At 44.5% G+C, this 17001-nt stretch overlaps 1 protein-coding gene across 2 annotated transcripts in view; it reads left to right on the plus strand.

Moving 5' to 3' along the window:
- LOC137097985 (dehydrogenase/reductase SDR family member 7B-like) overlaps positions 1–17001 on the plus strand; it is a 29981-nt gene that overhangs the window by 5813 nt on the left and 7167 nt on the right. For both annotated transcript variants that reach the window (XM_067473543.1, XM_067473542.1), the window contains exons 2-5: positions 7046–7221; positions 11435–11550; positions 12780–12990; positions 15749–15841. In XM_067473543.1, coding sequence (XP_067329644.1) covers positions 7046–7221; positions 11435–11550; positions 12780–12990; positions 15749–15841 — 596 coding nt within the window. The remainder of the gene's footprint in view (positions 1–7045; positions 7222–11434; positions 11551–12779; positions 12991–15748; positions 15842–17001) is intronic.

Below are 17001 nucleotides of genomic sequence, written 5' to 3' on the forward strand. Positions count from 1 at the left end.
CCCCGAGGCTTGTATCACTTGGGCCCAGCCGTGGAAAAGGTGGTTTATCACTCTTCCCCGCTCCCATTTCCCTTCTCTTGTTCTGTGCATGGAGTTGCCTTCTGCTTTAGTTGGAGTTTGTCTCAGATTTGTGACTAGCATATGCATCTGGTGCTGCATAGGTATGCATTCCCTGAATACAGGATTCTGCTAAGAACTCCATTATTACCTGGGTATGGTCATTGCAAGGACTGCTTTCCCCTTTCTCCAGCTCACTTCCATCCTTACCTGGTCCACTCATATAATGTCTCTATAGCAACACTTTAAAAATGTGTTTATTATGTTTCAGCACAAAAAAATACGTCATCAAAATTGATAAAAGGAAAAAAGGACACACTTAAACCAGGCAAACATAACATAATCCAATCTATATAAATAAAATGTAATGTTCGTTTGTGGGATTAACATAACTCAAAAACCACTGGACAATTTGACACCAAACTTGGACACAATACACCTATTAGGCCAATGAGTATCCATCACTCCTAAAAACACACAAAAAACCCAGCAGAACGGACTTAAACCCCCCCAAAATAAACTATATATACATATACACATACACACATGCACACATTCGTATATATATATGCACAAACACACACAAATATGCATATAGACAAGCACACACATATACACAATATGCATGTACACATAGGTAAAGGTAAAGGTAGTCCCCTGACATTAAGTCCAATCATGTCTGACTCTGGGGTGTGGTGCTCATCTCCATTTCTAAGCCGAAGAGCCAGCGTTGTCCGTAGACACCTCCAAGGTCATGTGGCCGGCATGACTGCATGGAGCGCCGTTACCTTCCCGCCGGAGCGGTACCTATTGATCTACTCACATTTACATATTTTCGAACTGCTAGGTTGGCAGAAGCTAGGGCTGACAGCGGAAGCTCACGCCGCTCCACGCAATCGAACCTGCGACCTTTCGATCAACAAGCTCAGCAGCTCAGTGTTTTAGCCCACTGCGCCACCGGGGGCTCCATATATAAACACACAAATACACAAATATATACACACATATACACACATATATATATATATACACACACACACAAACACATATATACACAAATGCACACACAAATACACAGATTGGGCCATAGCAATGCGTGGTAGGGGACAGCTAGTTAAATAATAAAAATAAAGACTTCCTAATGTCAGATCCCCGTTATTAACTATGAGTCGTTTGTAAGTCGAAAGAAAGCAGGTAAAAAGGGCAATTCCAGAAGGATCAGTAGAACAGAAAATACAAAATAGCAGTAATCCAAAAATGACAAAGAGCATAAAGTCAAGAGAACCAAAATCCACAGCAGTACTTCAAACATAAACCCGTAAACGAGGGCGACTAAAATGATCAAGGGTCTGGAGAACAAGCCCTATGAGGAGCGGCTTAAGGAGCTGGACATGTTTAGCCTGAAGAAGAGAAGGCTGAGAGGAGATATGATAGCCATGTGTAAATATGTGAGAGGAAGCCACAGAGAAGAGGAGGGAGCAAGCTTGTTTTCTGCTTCCCTGGAGACTAGGACGCAATGGAGCAATGGCTTCAAACTACAAGAAAGGAGATTCCATCTGAACATGAGGAAGAACTTCCTGACTGTGAGAACCGTTCAGCAGTGGAACTCTCTGCCCCAGAGTGTGGTGGAGGTTCCTTCTTTGGAAGCTTTGAAACAGAGGCTGGATGGCCATCTGTCAGGGGTGATTTGAATGCAATTTTCCTGCTTCTTGGCAGAATGGGGTTGGACTGGATGATAGCCCAGGAGGTCTCTTCCAACTCTAGGATGAACTTCCTGACTGTGAGAGCTGTTCAGCAGTGGAACTCTCTGCCCCGGAGTGTGGTGGAGGCTCCTTCTTTGGAAGCTTTTAAACAGAAGCTGGATGGCCATCTGTCAGGGGTGATTTGAATGCAATATTCCTGCTTCTTGGCAGAATGGGGTTGGACTGGATGGCCCAGGAGGTCTCTTCCAACTCTTTGATTCTAGGATTCTATGCAATCTGCAGCTTCCATTGAAAAGAACAGAACTTTTCTTGTTGTTGCAGAAGAACAAAGTCTTGTTGTTGCCTTAGAGAATTAGATTTATCATAATTACATCTGCTTGTCAGCTTAATTATGTGATGGAGAAGTCAATTGGCTTCCCACATTTCCACTGGGAAGTGTGCCGTAGCCAAATTCGGCTCTTTCTACTCCAGAAACCTGGTGCCAAGAGGGTCAATAATGCTAAGACTGATGCACCGGACACCTGGCTCGGAATAGTGCAGCATCCTATAGAAACATCCTGGTGTGACCCATAGAGTCCATCGTTTCTACTCAGACTTGCACCGCTTCTCCAGGACCTTTTTGGATTGGACCTGGGACGATCTCCATAGAAAATGGATGTTCCTGCAGAAAGGAAGGCCAGAACATGTTGCAACAGCTTCTCATGTTCCTAGTCATCTTGCCTTCGGCTGTAATTACGGAGCACAGGTGTTAATATTAGGCGGCACCGAATTTTGCACCTGGAAAGTGATGATTTTCTTACTCTCACCCTGAAAAACCACAAGCCTCTCAACCCCAAGGTGCATGAGTAACATTTCCTGACATTTCCAAAGCCAGGGAGGAACTGCAGAGGCGTTCCATTGGGTAGCATTCACCTAAAATCTAACCTCGAAGTGATAAACCTTGCAAAAGATGTTCATTTCTATCCAGATAGTATTGTAGAGCAATTTAAAATGGCTGTGGATTAGGCCCAAGCCATTGTGAGTTGCCTGGTGAGAAAAGAATAGTCAATATTGCAAAATAAATCTCACCAAGTTGAAGCAGAAGCCACCGAGACGATTTATTAGCGATTCAGCTGAAAATCTAGCAGATCAGCAATATTTCGCCAAGCTAAGCATGTATGAGTACAAATAAAAGCTATTTTTTATAGAAAAACAGTCTGGTTTGAATCTCCCACTCCCTGCCCTCTGCCCGGCTTGAAGGTGATTGGCTGGTGCTTTGACAGCTGGGAGGAGGCTCGGCCGCCTCTTGAGCGCCTGGGCCAATCACAAAGCTTCTGCTGCGCACCTGGGCCAATCAGAGAGCTTCTGCCGCCTTGGCGCTTCAGTGAATCAGGAGAGAGGGAGGCGGGACAAGGGAATACAATGCATTCTTGAGTGGATTATGGAAATTCAGGAAATGTCCAAGGGGCTGGCGAGCCCTAAAGGCCTTCAGGCGAGCCTTACTATTGTTCTGAATGGCTGCAATAAACATTGATATCTGGCGATACCGCCATAATCAGGATTTTCTTCCAGGCTGAGAGACAGGGACAATGGGGGAAACTTAGGTGGATGCCTTAGTGAGAGAGATTGAAAGGGTGACAGATCAGGACAAGGCACGGCTTTCCGAAGGCCCTCCTTTGTCCTATTTGAGATATAATCAAAGTTGCCAAGTGGCCCTTCATCTGGTGGCCAAAGCCTCCGAGGCCAGAGGTCACGAGCCTTTGTTATTGTCCATGCAAAGAGTGTCATAGAATCATAGAATCAAAGAGTTGGAAGAGACCTCATGGGCCATCCAGTCCAACCCCCTGCCAAGAAGCAGGGATATTGCATTCAAATCACCCCTGACAGATGGCCATCCAGCCTCTGCTTAAAAGCTTCCAAAGAAGGAGCCTCCACCACACTCCGGGGCAGAGAGTTCCACTGCTGAACGGCTCTCACAGTCAGGAAGTTCTTCCTAATGTTCAGATGGAATCTCCTCTCTTGTAGTTTGAAGCCATTGTTCCATTGCGTCCTAGTCTCCATGGGAAGGGTCCCTGTTGTTGTTGTTAGTGTCTTTGCAAATTGACCAAGACTTGAGCCCTATTATCCAGCTTGATGTCCTTGTCCTTAGCAAAACTATAAGTTAGTATCTCTTATGGGGGGGGGGGGGGGGTCATGTTTGACTTCAATAGGATAAACTGTGCAATGTGCCCAATGTGTGCAAACTTACTCCATGTATCCCAGGTGCAGGGTTTCATATTTCCCAGCAGATTCAAAAGGAGCATTTACTAACTCTCAATATGCCTTGACATTTGGATTGCTGTGAGTTTTCTGGGCTGAATGGCCATGTTCTAGCAGCATTTTCTCCTGACGTTTTGCCTGCATCTGTGGCAATGAGATTCTGTTGCTAGTGAGGCAAGTGGGGTGTATGTATGTGTGTGTGTGTATCTTCAATCTCCGTGTGTCTTGGAACAGTAGCTCTCCGTAGAGATGTTCAATGTGTTGTCGAAGGCTTTCATGGCTGGAATCACTGGGTTGCTTGATATTTGTTTGTTTGTAAATGTGCATCTAGTTTTTTTGTTTCCTTATGAAAAAATGCAGTGTTTACTAATAATTTATATGCTACACCAGGTCTGGGCAAACTTTCTAACTTGAGGGGCACATGCTAGTACTCCTTACTAGGAGGGTTGGCTGCCCAGTGATGGAAGGAAGGAAGGGAAGGATGGAAGGAAAGAAGGAAGGATGAAATGGAGGAAGGGAAGGATGGAAGGAGAAAGAGGGAGAGAGGGAAGGAGGGAAAGATAAAAGGAAAAGAAAGAAAGAGAAAGAGGGGGAAAAGGGAATTATGAAAGGGTGGAAGGAAAGGATGGAAGGAGAAAGAGAGTAGGATAAAGAGGAATGAAAGAGAGAAGAAAGGAAATACAAAAAGGAAGGAAGTGTGGAATGGATGGAAGGGAAGGAGGAAGAAAAAGAAGGATGAAAGAGAAGAAAGGGAAGGATGAAGGAAGGAGGGAAAGAAGGGGAGGAAGGAAAGACAGAAGAGAGGGAAGAAAGGATGAAAGGGTGGAAAGGAAGAATGGAAGGAAGGAAGGGAAAGTGGAAGAAAAAAGAAGAAGAAAAGGGAAGGATGAAGGAAGGGGAGGATAAAAGGAAGAGGGGGGAAGGAAAGACAAAAAGGAAAGAAGGGTGAAAGGGAAGGATGGAAAGAAGGAAGGAAGGAGGAAGAAAAAAGAGTAGGAAGGAAAAAGGAGAAAGAGAAGGATGGAAGGAAGGAAGGGAAGGAAGGAAGGATAAAAGGAAGAGGGAAGGAAGGAAAGACAAAAGGGAAGGAAGGGTGAAAGGGAAGACTGGAAGGAAGGAAAGGAAGGAGGAGGAAAAAAGAGTACGAAGGAAAAAGGAGAAAGAAGTGTGGAAGAAAGGAAGGGAAGGATAAAAGGAAGAGGGAAGTAAAGACAAAAAGGAAGGAAGGAGAAAGAAGGCGAGAGGGAGGAAAGAGGGAAGAAAGGAAGGGCGAAAGGTTGCAAGGAAAGGATGGAAGGAGAAAGAGGGAGGGAAGTAAAGAGGGAGGAAAGAGGGCAGGAAGAAAAAACAAAAGGGAGGGAAGAATAAAAGGGTGGAAGAGAAGGATGGAGAGAGAGAAGGGAGGAAAGGTGAAAGGGTGGAAGGGAATGGAGGCAGAGAAAGGGTGAGGCAGAAAAGAGTGAAGGAAGAAAAGACAAGAAAGAAGGAAGGATGAAAGGGTGGAAAGGAAGGAAGGAGGGAGGGAGGGAGGGAGGGAGGGAAGGAGGAAGGAAAGAGAGAAGGAAGGAAGGAGAGGGTGGTGAGAGAGAGGAGGGTCTGAGAGGAGGATCTCACCCCGGGGGGGACTCAGGGCGGCTTACAAAAGCAAGGCACAATTCAATGCCCGCATCACATAACAGCAATAAGACAAATAACATCAGTTAACAGAAAACAACGATTCTAGCAATAACATCAATTAACAGAAAACAATAATTATTGTAAGGCAAAACCAACCATAAAACCAATAAAACCAATACAAACCATTTCTCCTCATTGACAGTCAGCATTTGACAATCTCATAGTTCACATTCCAATGCCACAATTATCAGTCCTGTCAGTCCTATCCATCTGGTTGTCCTTATCTAGTTAGCAGATTGCCCAAAGGCCTGGTCCCACAACCACGTCTTTACCTTCCTCCTGAAGGTGAGGAGGGATGTTGACGCCCTAATTTCCCCCGGGAGTGAGTTCCACAGGTGAGGGGCCACCACTGAGAAGGCCTTGCTCCTCATCCCCACCAGCCTCACTTGTGATAGCGGTGGGGTCGAGAGCAGGGCCTCCCCAGATGATCTCAAATTCCGGGAAGTATGGGACATAGAGGGAGATACGTTCGGACAGATACACTGGACCGGAACCGTAAAGGGTTTTGTAGGTCAAAACCAGCACCTTTGCCCAAACCTGTGCTAAGGCATGGGCATATTTTGAGAGAAACCTTCCATTGACTTAGATGCCTTTCCTGTAGTCGATCAGAGTTTCTTGATTTTTAGTCCCAACGGATTGGGTCTTCCTTTCAGTACAAATTAGAGGCTATATTTTAACCAGGTAATTGTCAAGTTGCCTATGGATTTGTGAAAGAGCAACCACAAAAGGATCACACCGCCCTCCACAACTGGTAAAACCACACACCAGAAAGGTAAAACACGACAGGAAACAGTGCACATGGCAAGTCATGAGAACTCATGTTTTCCGTTGGCACCTACATGAGATGCCCAACCATGTGTTTGTGGCCTCTGAAATAATGGTGTTTTGTCACTTGTGGCACATTGGCAACCCACACGGAGGGAGGAGACCCAAACCCAGCTGTCTTATGGTTTATCAAATTGTTGTTGTTGTTATTGTTGTTGCTTCAAAGCCTGGATGTAATGCATGTCTTTGCATTTCCTGGGAAGCCTGAAAAGTTGCTTTTCAGGTCAACACCTTCCAGAAACTGACCCTGGCTGTGCTGATTTGGATATTATAGACTAAAATAAACCATTTCTGGTTCTGGTTTACTTGGGCTCTCTTGGATCGATTTGAGATGTGGCGCAAGGCAGCGTCCAAGTGGTCAGCGAACGTTGGTGGCAAGTTGTCTCACCCTTGGACTCTTGTTTCCTAGTGACCACACGTGGCAAAAGCAGAAACCCAAAATGCTGCAAAGCTGGCAAACGATACGCAGAAATAGGGCAATGTTTGGAAGTTTGCAAACTCCTGGTGTAACGTTCTCGTGCTTTGCTTCCTTCTTGCGAATGCAGGAGGAGCAGCCCGAAAGCCCGGCTCATGGGTCTGACCTCCGCGGCCGTTCTTCCGCTGCTGTTTGGCAGCCTGGGCCTCTATGGCGTCTTCTGGCTGCTGCGGCGAATGCGGGCCAAGGCCTACCTCAAGGACGCAGTGGTGGTGATCACGGGAGCAACGTCCGGACTCGGGAAAGGTACGTAGGTCTCAGAGATGTCCGTCACAACACAGAAAGAGGATATTTAGGATGTAAACAATGTTCAAGCTCTTGACTTTCACTCAGTTCTTGTGGGTTTTTTTCGGGCTATATGGCCATGTTCTAGAGGCATTTCTCCTGACGTTTCGCCTGCATCTATGGCAGGTATCCTCAGAAGTGAGGTCACCTCACCTCTGAGGATGCCTGCCATAGATGCAGGCGAAACGTCAGGAGAAATGCCTCTAGAACATGGCCATATAGCCCGAAAAAACCCACAAGAACTGAGTGATTCCGGCCATGAAAGCCTTCGACAATATCTTGACTTTCAATTTCCTGTTGGCTTCATGGTTGCGTAGGTGGAAAGCACACACTTGTGTCTTGGCAGGGTTAGGCTTCAGGTGGTTATCTTTGTAGTAAATTAAGTAAAAAAATTACTTAAATTAAATTAATTAAAAGGTAAAGGTTTCCCCCTGACATTAAGTCTAGTTGTGTCCGACTCTGCTGCTCATCTCCATTTCTAAGTCAAAGAGCCGGTGTTGTCCGTAGACACCTCCTAGGTCATGTGGCCACAGGCATGACTGTGTGGAGTGCTGTTAAAATTAATTAATAATAATATTCATAATAATAATAGTAATAACAATAATAGAATAATAAATAATAGAATAATAATAATAATAATAATAATAATACATCACACAGTCCTAGACGCTTGGGAAGTGTTCGACCTGTGATTCTGTGATACGAAATCCAGCATAGAGATCTCGTTTGCTGTGACATACTGTGCTTTTGTGTCAGTAAAATAATAATAATAATAATAATAATAATAATAATAATACTTCACACAGTCCTAGATGTTTGGGAAGTGTTCGACTTGTGATTTTGTGATACGAAATCCAGTATATAGATCTCGTTTGCTGTGACATACTGTGCTTTTGTGTCAATAATAATAATAATAATAATAATAATAATACATCACGCAGTCCTAGATGCTTGGGAAGTGTTCGACTTGTGATTTTGTGATACGAAATCCAGCACAGAGATCTCGTTTGCTGTGACATACTGTGCTTTTGTGTCAGTAAAATAATAATAATAATAATAATAATAATAATAATAATAATAATACTTCACACAGTCCTAGATGTTTGGGAAGTGTTCGACTTGTGATTTTGTGATACGAAATCCAGTATATAGATCTCGTTTGCTGTGACATACTGTGCTTTTGTGTCAATAATAATAATAATAATAATAATAATAATACATCACGCAGTCCTAGATGCTTGGGAAGTGTTCGACTTGTGATTTTGTGATACGAAATCCAGCACAGAGATCTCGTTTGCTGTGACATACTGTGCTTTTGTGTCAGTAAAATAATAATAATAATAATAATAATAATAATAATAATAATACTTCACACAGTCCTAGATGTTTGGGAAGTGTTCGACTTGTGATTTTGTGATACGAAATCCAGTATATAGATCTCGTTTGCTGTGACATACTGTGCTTTTGTGTCAATAATAATAATAATAATAATAATAATACATCACGCAGTCCTAGATGCTTGGGAAGTGTTCGACTTGTGATTTTGTGATACGAAATCCAGCACAGAGATCTCGTTTGCTGTGACATACTGTGCTTTTGTGTCAGTAAAATAATAATAATAATAATAATAATAATAATAATAATACATCACACAGTCCTAGATGTTTGGGAAGTGTTCGACTTGTGATTCTGTGATACGAAATCCAGCATATATACCTCGTTTGCTGTGACATACTGTGCTTTTGTGACAGTAAAATAATAATAATAATAATAATAATAATAATAATAATACATCACACAGTCCTAGACGCTTGGGAAGTGTTCGACTTGTGATTCTGTGATACGAAATCCAGCATATATACCTCGTTTGCTGTGACATACTGTGCTTTTGTGTCAGTAAAATAATAATAATAATAATAATAATAATAATAATACATCACACAGTCCTAGATGTTTGGGAAGTGTTTGACTTGTGATTTTGTGATACGAAATCCAGTATATAGATCTCGTTTGCTGTGACATACTGTGCTTCTGTGTCAGTAAAATAATAATAATAATAATAATAATAATAATAATAATAATAATAATATATCACACAGTCCTAGACGCTTGGGAAGTGTTTGACTTGTGATTTTGTGATACAAAATCCAGTATCTAGATCTCATTTGCTGTGACATACTGTGCTTCTGTGTCAGTAAAATAATAATAATAATAATAATAATAATAATAATAATAATAATAATATATCACACAGTCCTAGACGCTTGGGAAGTGTTTGACTTGTGATTTTGTGATACAAAATCCAGTATCTAGATCTCATTTGCTGTGACATACTGTGCTTTTGTGACAGTAAAATAGTAATAACACTTTGTATTGTCGAAGGCTTTCGTGGCCGGAATCACTGGGTTGTTGTAGGTTTTTTCGGGCTATATGGCCATGGTCTAGAGGCATTATCTCCTGACATTTCGCCTGCATCTATGGTAAGCATCCTCACTACCTCTGAGGATGCTTGCCATAGCTGCAGGCGAAACGTCAGGAGAGAATGCCTCTAGAACATGGCCATATAGCCCGAAAAAACCTACAACAACCCAATAATAACACTGTTCTGTCGCCGCTGGAGCTGAAATTAAATGCTTCTAAGAGAGGATGCAAGGCTTGCGTCCAGCGGGAAGCCTGGGGGCCCGAGAAAGAACCTTTAGAGGAATTTTTCCTATTAAACAGGCTTTAGGAGACTTAAGCTTAAATACAACAGTCTTTATTAATGAACAAGCAGGAATTGTAAGATTTCTAAATAGTCTATTGGCTTTTGCAGTCTTGTTTACAGGAAACAGGCACTATCTTCAATAAACTTTGTTTAACAGAAAAATTCCCCTTTAAAGCTCCTCCCAGGCTGCTGTGAACTTAACCCTGACTGGCTTGAGTCTGCTGTCAGCTGAACTGCGTCTCTGAACCGAACAGACGTACCATCAGGCTTGAAATCAGCTGAAAATGAAGAGCTGTTATTCCCTCCGGAGGTCCTCAGGGCTGTGAAGCTGTTCCCTGGAACCCTTTGGGAATCCGTAGAGGCTTTCAATCTGTTCTTCCCCAGGAAGTCTTAAAAGACGAAGCCTTTGCACAGGAGGAGCGTCTGTATGCATCCTCTGCCTTGGCTTCCTTTGCTGTGACTAACTGAAAAATGGCCCCTTCCCTCCAAAAAGCAAAAAGTGGGTGGGACCAGGGATCCTAACTATAATTAGCAGGTGGCTTACCCTATAAATGCAAATTATAACAGGAAACCCCCTGCTGCAAAATCCCAAGCATGGGATTGCACACAAACATTTAAACACAGCAAATAAATCTGGAGCTCCTGGAACAGCTGTTCCAGAACAAACACTTACTTACTTACTTACTTACTTAGGCGGTCCCTTATAGTCCAAGTAGGATTGTCTTCCAAGTTCGGTGTCTTGGCGGTAGGTCTGTAGGTGGCTGTGGAGCCCTATTCTTGACCTGAATGTTCTCCTGCAGTGAGGACATCGGTTTTCAGATGGAAGGCGGTCGCGGTCGGGGTTGGCTTGATGTGCCTTCCTCTTGGTGCATTTCTCTCGTTCGCCCTCCATTCAGGTTCTTCGAATTCTGCAGCACTGCTGGTCACAGCTGACCTCCAGCTGGAGCGCGCAAGGGCCAGGGCTTCCCAGTTCTCTCTCAGTGTCAATGCCAGAGCTTTTAAGGTTGGCTTTGAGCCCGTCTTTAAATCTCTTTTCCTGTCCACCAACATTCCGTTTTCCATTCTTGAGTTCAGAGTAGAGCAACTGCTTTGGGAGACGGTGGTCAGGCATCCGGATAACGTGGCCGGTCCAGCGGAGTTGATGGCGGAGGAGCATCGCTTCAATGCTGGTGGTCTTTGCTTCTTCCAGCACGCTGACGTTTGTCCGCCTGTCTTCCCAAAAGATTTGCAGGATTTTCCGGAGGCAGCGCTGATGGAATCGTTCCAGGAGTTGCATGTGACGTCTGTAGACAGTCCACGTTTCGCAGGCGTATAGCAGGGTTGTTGACACTTTTAATGGGGAGGGTGATCTTCTTGATTGTGCTTTTCCTGCCTGGATGGGATGACCTTTGGGTTCTCCTCCAACTTCATGATTCTGTGTTTGTTTGTTTGTTTGTTTGTATGTTTCCTGTCTCTTTCCTTCTTGTTCAGAGTGTGCCAAAGCCTTCCATGCTGCTGGCTCTAAACTGGTGCTGTGTGGCCGGAATGGGGAGAGGCTTCGGGACCTTTTGCGGGAACTCTCTGCCACCGCCGATCCTGCAAAGAATGTAAGTCTCAATTATTAGCTTTGAGCATCCATGAAGCTGTAACGTTGAATCAGTGAGGGTATCTGCATAGAGATAGCCTGGCCATTGTTGCCTGGAGGCATCCTTTCACAACTCCGAAACAAAGGAAGTCTCCAGGTAACAACAGTCAGGTTATCGCTATGCAAAAACCCTCACTTTGCAACTTCATGAGGGTTTTTGCATAGAGGTAGCCTGACTGTTGTTGCCTGGAGGCGCCCTCTGTTTCGGAGTTGTGAAAGGATGCCTCCAAGCTACCTCTATGCAAAAACCCTCACTGATTGACTTTGCAACTTCATGGATACTTATGAGGGTTTTTGCATAGAGGTAGCCTGGAGGCATTCTCTGTTTTGGAGTTGTGAAAGGATGCCTCCAGGCTATCTCTATGCAAAAACCCTCACTGATTGACTTTGCAACTTCATGGATACTTATGAGGGTTTTTGCATAGAGGTAGCCTGATTGTTGTTGCCTGGAGGCATCCTCCGTTTAGGAATTGCGAAAGGATGCCTCCAGGCTACTTCTATGCAAAAACCCTCACTGGTTGACTTTGCAACTTCATGGATACTTATGAGGGTTTTTGCATAGAAGTAGCCTGGAGGCGTCCTCTGTGTCTGAGTTGTGAAAGGATGCCTCCAGGCTACTTCTATGCAAAAACCCTCACTGATTGACTTTGCAACTTCATGGGTACTTATGAGGGTTTTTGCATAGAAGTAGCCTGGAGGCGTCCTCTGTGTCTGAGTTGTGAAAGGATGCCTCCAGGCTACTTCTATGCAAAAACCCTCACTGATTGACTTTGCAACTTCATGGGTACTTATGAGGGTTTTTGCATAGAAGTAGCCTGGAGGCATCCTCTGTTTCGGAGTTGTGAAAGGATGCCTCCAGGCTACCTCTATGTAAAAACCCTCACTGGTTGACTTTGCAACTTCATGGATACTTATGAGGGTTTTTGCATAGTGGTAGCCTGATGGTTGTTGCCTGGAGGCATCCTCTGTTTCGGAATTGCGAAAGGATACCTGCAGGTGACCTCTATGCAAAAACCCTCACTGATTGACTTTGCAACTTCATGGATACTTATGAGGGTTTTTACATAGAGGTAGCCTCCTCCCACATCAACATAGACATAGAATACAGGTTAGAAAATCTATCCATTAGCAAATTAATGGTGAAAGGCTTTGAGAGGTTGCAGTTTCCAACAGTCGCTCCCCTTTTAACAGCCCCATCAGCATCACACAGTCATCTTTGACCTCTCGGACATCAAGGCGGTGGTGAGTGCCGCGGAGGAGATCCTGAAGTGTGTGGATCACGTGGACGTTTTGATCAACAACGCTGGGATCAGTCACCGAGGCTCCGTCGCCGAGACGGTGGTGGAGGTCGACAGGAAAGTGATGGAAACCAACTACTTTGGCCCCATTGCCTTGACCAAAGGTAAGGTTTAGTGCAGGCTCCCCTTTCTGTTCCTGGGATCCTTTCCTTCCTTCCTTCCAAGGGAGCCTGGGTTTCAAGAACGGGGTTAAGGAAGCACCCTTCCTGGGACCCAAACTTCGTCCTTCCAGGTGTTTGACGGGGATGGGGTCCCTGTTATGGCCCTAGTCTTGGTTATTCACCAACATGCATCTGTGATCCTGTGTTTGCCTTTGTAGTTTGGCCCTCTTGCAGATTTGATAAATGTGGATTTAATATGTGTGGGTATGAATGGAACTATATGGAAGAATGAACGAATAAAGAAGAGGTTCTCTCACAAATCCCGCAACAACAAACCAGGGATGAGCTTGCAGCACTGCCTAGTTTGGAAGAAGTCAGCAATACCATCAGCAAACAAAGAAATAGCAAAGCCAGCGGACCTGATGGGATCCCTGCTGAAATCTTTAAAGAGGGAGGATCTGAGCTGACACAACAACTCCACCAGCTCATTGAAAAAGTGTGGGTGACCGTATGAGAGGTAGTAATTTTGGAGACACCGTTCTAAAAAATATTAGGGCCTGCAATGACTAATTTCTCACTCAGTACACAAGTACACATACACGGCAAACACTCAATGCCGTTTGTATAGACAGTACACAGACAGAACAGAAGGGCACCACAATTCAAGAGAGATATTGACAAGCTGGAATGTGTCCAGAGGAGAGTGACTAAAATGATCAAGGGTGTGGAGAACAAGCCCTATGAGGAGCGGCTTAGGGAACTGGGCATGTTTAGCCTGAAGAAGAGAAGGCTGAGAGGAGATATGATAGCCATGTATAAATATGTGAGAGGAAGCCACAGGGAGGAGGAGGGAGCAAGCTTGTTTTCTGCTTCCCTGGAGACTAGGACGCAATGGAACAATGGCTTCAAACTACAAGAGAGGAGATTCCATCTGAACATTAGGAAGAACTTCCTGACTGTGAGAGCCGTTCAGCAGTGGAACTCTCTGCCCCGGAGTGTGGTGGAGGCTCCTTCTTTGGAAGCTTTTAAGGAGAGGCTGGATGGCCATTTGTCAGGGGTGGTTTGAATGCAATATTCCTGCTTCTTGGCAGAATGGGGTTGGACTGGATGGCCCATGAGGTCTCTTCCAACTCTTTGATTCTAGGATTCTATGATTCTAAGTGTTGTTTCAATACCATGGACGCTTGGGCTCGAGTGAACAAGGGGTGCTGTCGCTCCATCCTCTATGACAAAGATCTATCAGGACTTCCTCATTCCAGCATTTTCTGATCTTTTTCTTTATGACATTGTAAAACACCTCCCCCGCTTTAGCAGTACCTAATTTCTCTAATTACAGCTGTTTTCAAACTGCTTAGGTAAACAGTGAGCAGGGCTGACAGTCGGCTGCTCATTTTGACCCACAGCTTCAAACTTGCAACCTTTCGGTTGATAGATCTTATAGTTGATGATGATTTCTCAGCAGTGCTAAACCTCCGGCCCAAACCTCCCCTACTGAAATTCATATTTTTTTAAGAAACAGCGAGCCCGCGATAAGCGAACCATGAATTAGCGAGGGAACACTCTATCTCTAGATGTGATGTAATACCTCCTCCCTTCTCTCTCAGTGCTATGCTTGTTGTTCTGAAGGAAGCATGACTGCTCAGCTCCTGGGAATTTATAATTTTTCACCTAATGTTGTATGATGTTTTACAAGATTTTATCTGAACATGAGGAAGAACATTTGGCCTGCATCAAGAGGAGCCTAGTGTAAATCTAGAGAAGTCCTTTTCCCCATGCTCTATTCTGCTTTGGTTAGACCACTTTACCTGGAATATTGTGTCCAATTCTGGGCATCACAATCCAAGAGAGAGATTGACAAGCTGGAATGTGTCCAGAGGAGGGCAACTAAAATGATCAAGGGTCTGGAGAACAAGCCCTATGAGGAGCGGCTTAAGGAGCTGGGCATGCTTAGCCTGAAGAAGAGAAGGCTGAGAGGAGATATGATAGCCGTGTATAAATATGTGAGAGGAAGCCACAGGGAGGAGGGAGCAAATCAGGGGTCTGGAGAACAAGCCCTATGAGGAGCGGCTTAAGGAGCTGGGCATGTTTAGCCTGAAGAAGAGAAGGATGAGAGGAGACATGATAGCCATGGATAAATATGTGAGAGGAAGCCACAGGGAGGAGGGAGCAAGCTTGTTTTCTGCTTCCCTGGAGACTAGGACGCGGAACAATGGCTTCAAACTACAAGAGAGGAGATTCCACCTGAACACGAGGAAGAACTTCCTGACTGTGAGAGCCGTTCAGCAGTGGAACTCTCTGCCCCGGAGTGTGGTGGAGGCTCCTTCTTTGGAAGCTTTTAAACAGAGGCTGGATGGCCATCTGTCGGGGGTGCTTCGAATGCAATTTTCCTGCTTCTTGGCAGAATGGGGTTGGACTGGATGGCTCAGGAGGTCTCTTCCAACTCTTTGATTCTATGATTCTATGACTGTGAGAGCTGTTCAGCAGTGGAGCTCTCTGCCCCAGGGTGTGGTGAAGTCTCCTTATTTGGAGGCTTTGAAACAGAGCCTGGATGGCCATCTGTCGGGGGTGTTTTGAAGGCAATTTTCCTGCTTTTTGGCAGAATGGGGTTGGACTGGATGGCCCACGAGGTCTCTTCCAACTCTAGGATTCTAAGGTTTAGCTGGATAAAAGCACCTGGAATCTTATCTATGTCTCCACAGTTGAATTGAACACTATCTGACAACATATATCTGGTGTAACATCGTTCTCCTCCTCTCTCTAGCTCTTCTGCCTTCCATGATCAGGAGGAGGAAAGGTCACGTTGTCGCCATCAGCAGCGTTCAAGGGAAATTCGGGCTCCCATTCCGGTCCGCATGTGAGTACTTCCTTTGCAAGCCTGACAACAAATTCAGGAAGGACACTTTCCTCCTATTACGGGCTTGGAAGTGTCAGTGTAGTGAATCTTACCTTGTAGGGCTGAAAGGAAGCCAGGATAACAATATGGCCATCCTCCATTTTGGGAGTGGAAGCCAAGGAAGCAGCCATCTTGAGGAAGGATAGTTAGAAGATGGGAGGAGTTTGGAGTCTCCTAGGATGGGCTAGAGCAGTTGGGAGGAGCCAAGTCTTAGGAGGGAAAAGATTTGAGCTTCTGTGAGAGTGGAGAACTGGGAGCTGGTGTGTGAAGAAGGGCTTTTGAAACTGGGTTTTCAGGGAGAGAGTGTCTGTGTCAGACAGTGCTGTGAGCTGAAAGGAAAAAGGTCAGGCAGCAGCCTGATTTCTTGTGAGAGTTAACACAAGAGATTAGCTCTCTAGGCTGGGTTAGTTAGCAGGAAGAGCTCTAGGGAAGAGTTTGTTAACAACCCAGGGACTACCTAGGATAGGTTAGTCAGAAACTCATTACTATTTCTCTGAAGTAGAGTGAAGGTTTTGTTACCAGCAGCTGTTTGATTAGCTCTGTCTGTAACTAAGTGAGATGAAACTTATTCAAGCAACCATCAAGCTGAAGTACTTTTGTAACAAGTCACACTTTTTGTACCTCTCAGAAGTAGTTAGTTGTCTGTTCTTATGAATAAATCTTGTTCTATTTAACTTTCAAAAGATCTCTACTGCGTATCATTCAATCATCAAGCCTTTGTGATAGTTCCAGCATTTGTAATATCCTGATACTACAGAAAAGCCTCAACAAACAGTTATTTTGGGAGACGGGGAAAAGAGGTGTTGGCAGGAGTGGGAAAAGTTTACCTCAAATACTTAGCATTTATCTCACTTCTGTTTGCCCCATCTATAGTGTTGCCCCTGTGACGCACTTTCCCCCGCCCTAAACCGAAGGCCTGACACCGCTCTTCTATCCTTCTTGGGCTCCCCTCATTTACACATTTTCTATTCCTACCTCTCCCTTTTTCCTGTTGCAATCCAGAGCAGGGAACGAGGCCCTAAGATAACTATCCACCACACTTGACTGTGAAAAACAATCCTTTTTTATTGAAGAAAAATGGTTACAGAATAAAGGAAAAATGCAAGTTAAAAGCCACAGCA

The sequence above is a fragment of the Anolis sagrei genome, chromosome X (assembly GCF_037176765.1).
Source record: "Anolis sagrei isolate rAnoSag1 chromosome X, rAnoSag1.mat, whole genome shotgun sequence".
Taxonomy (NCBI): Eukaryota; Metazoa; Chordata; class Lepidosauria; order Squamata; family Dactyloidae; genus Anolis; species Anolis sagrei.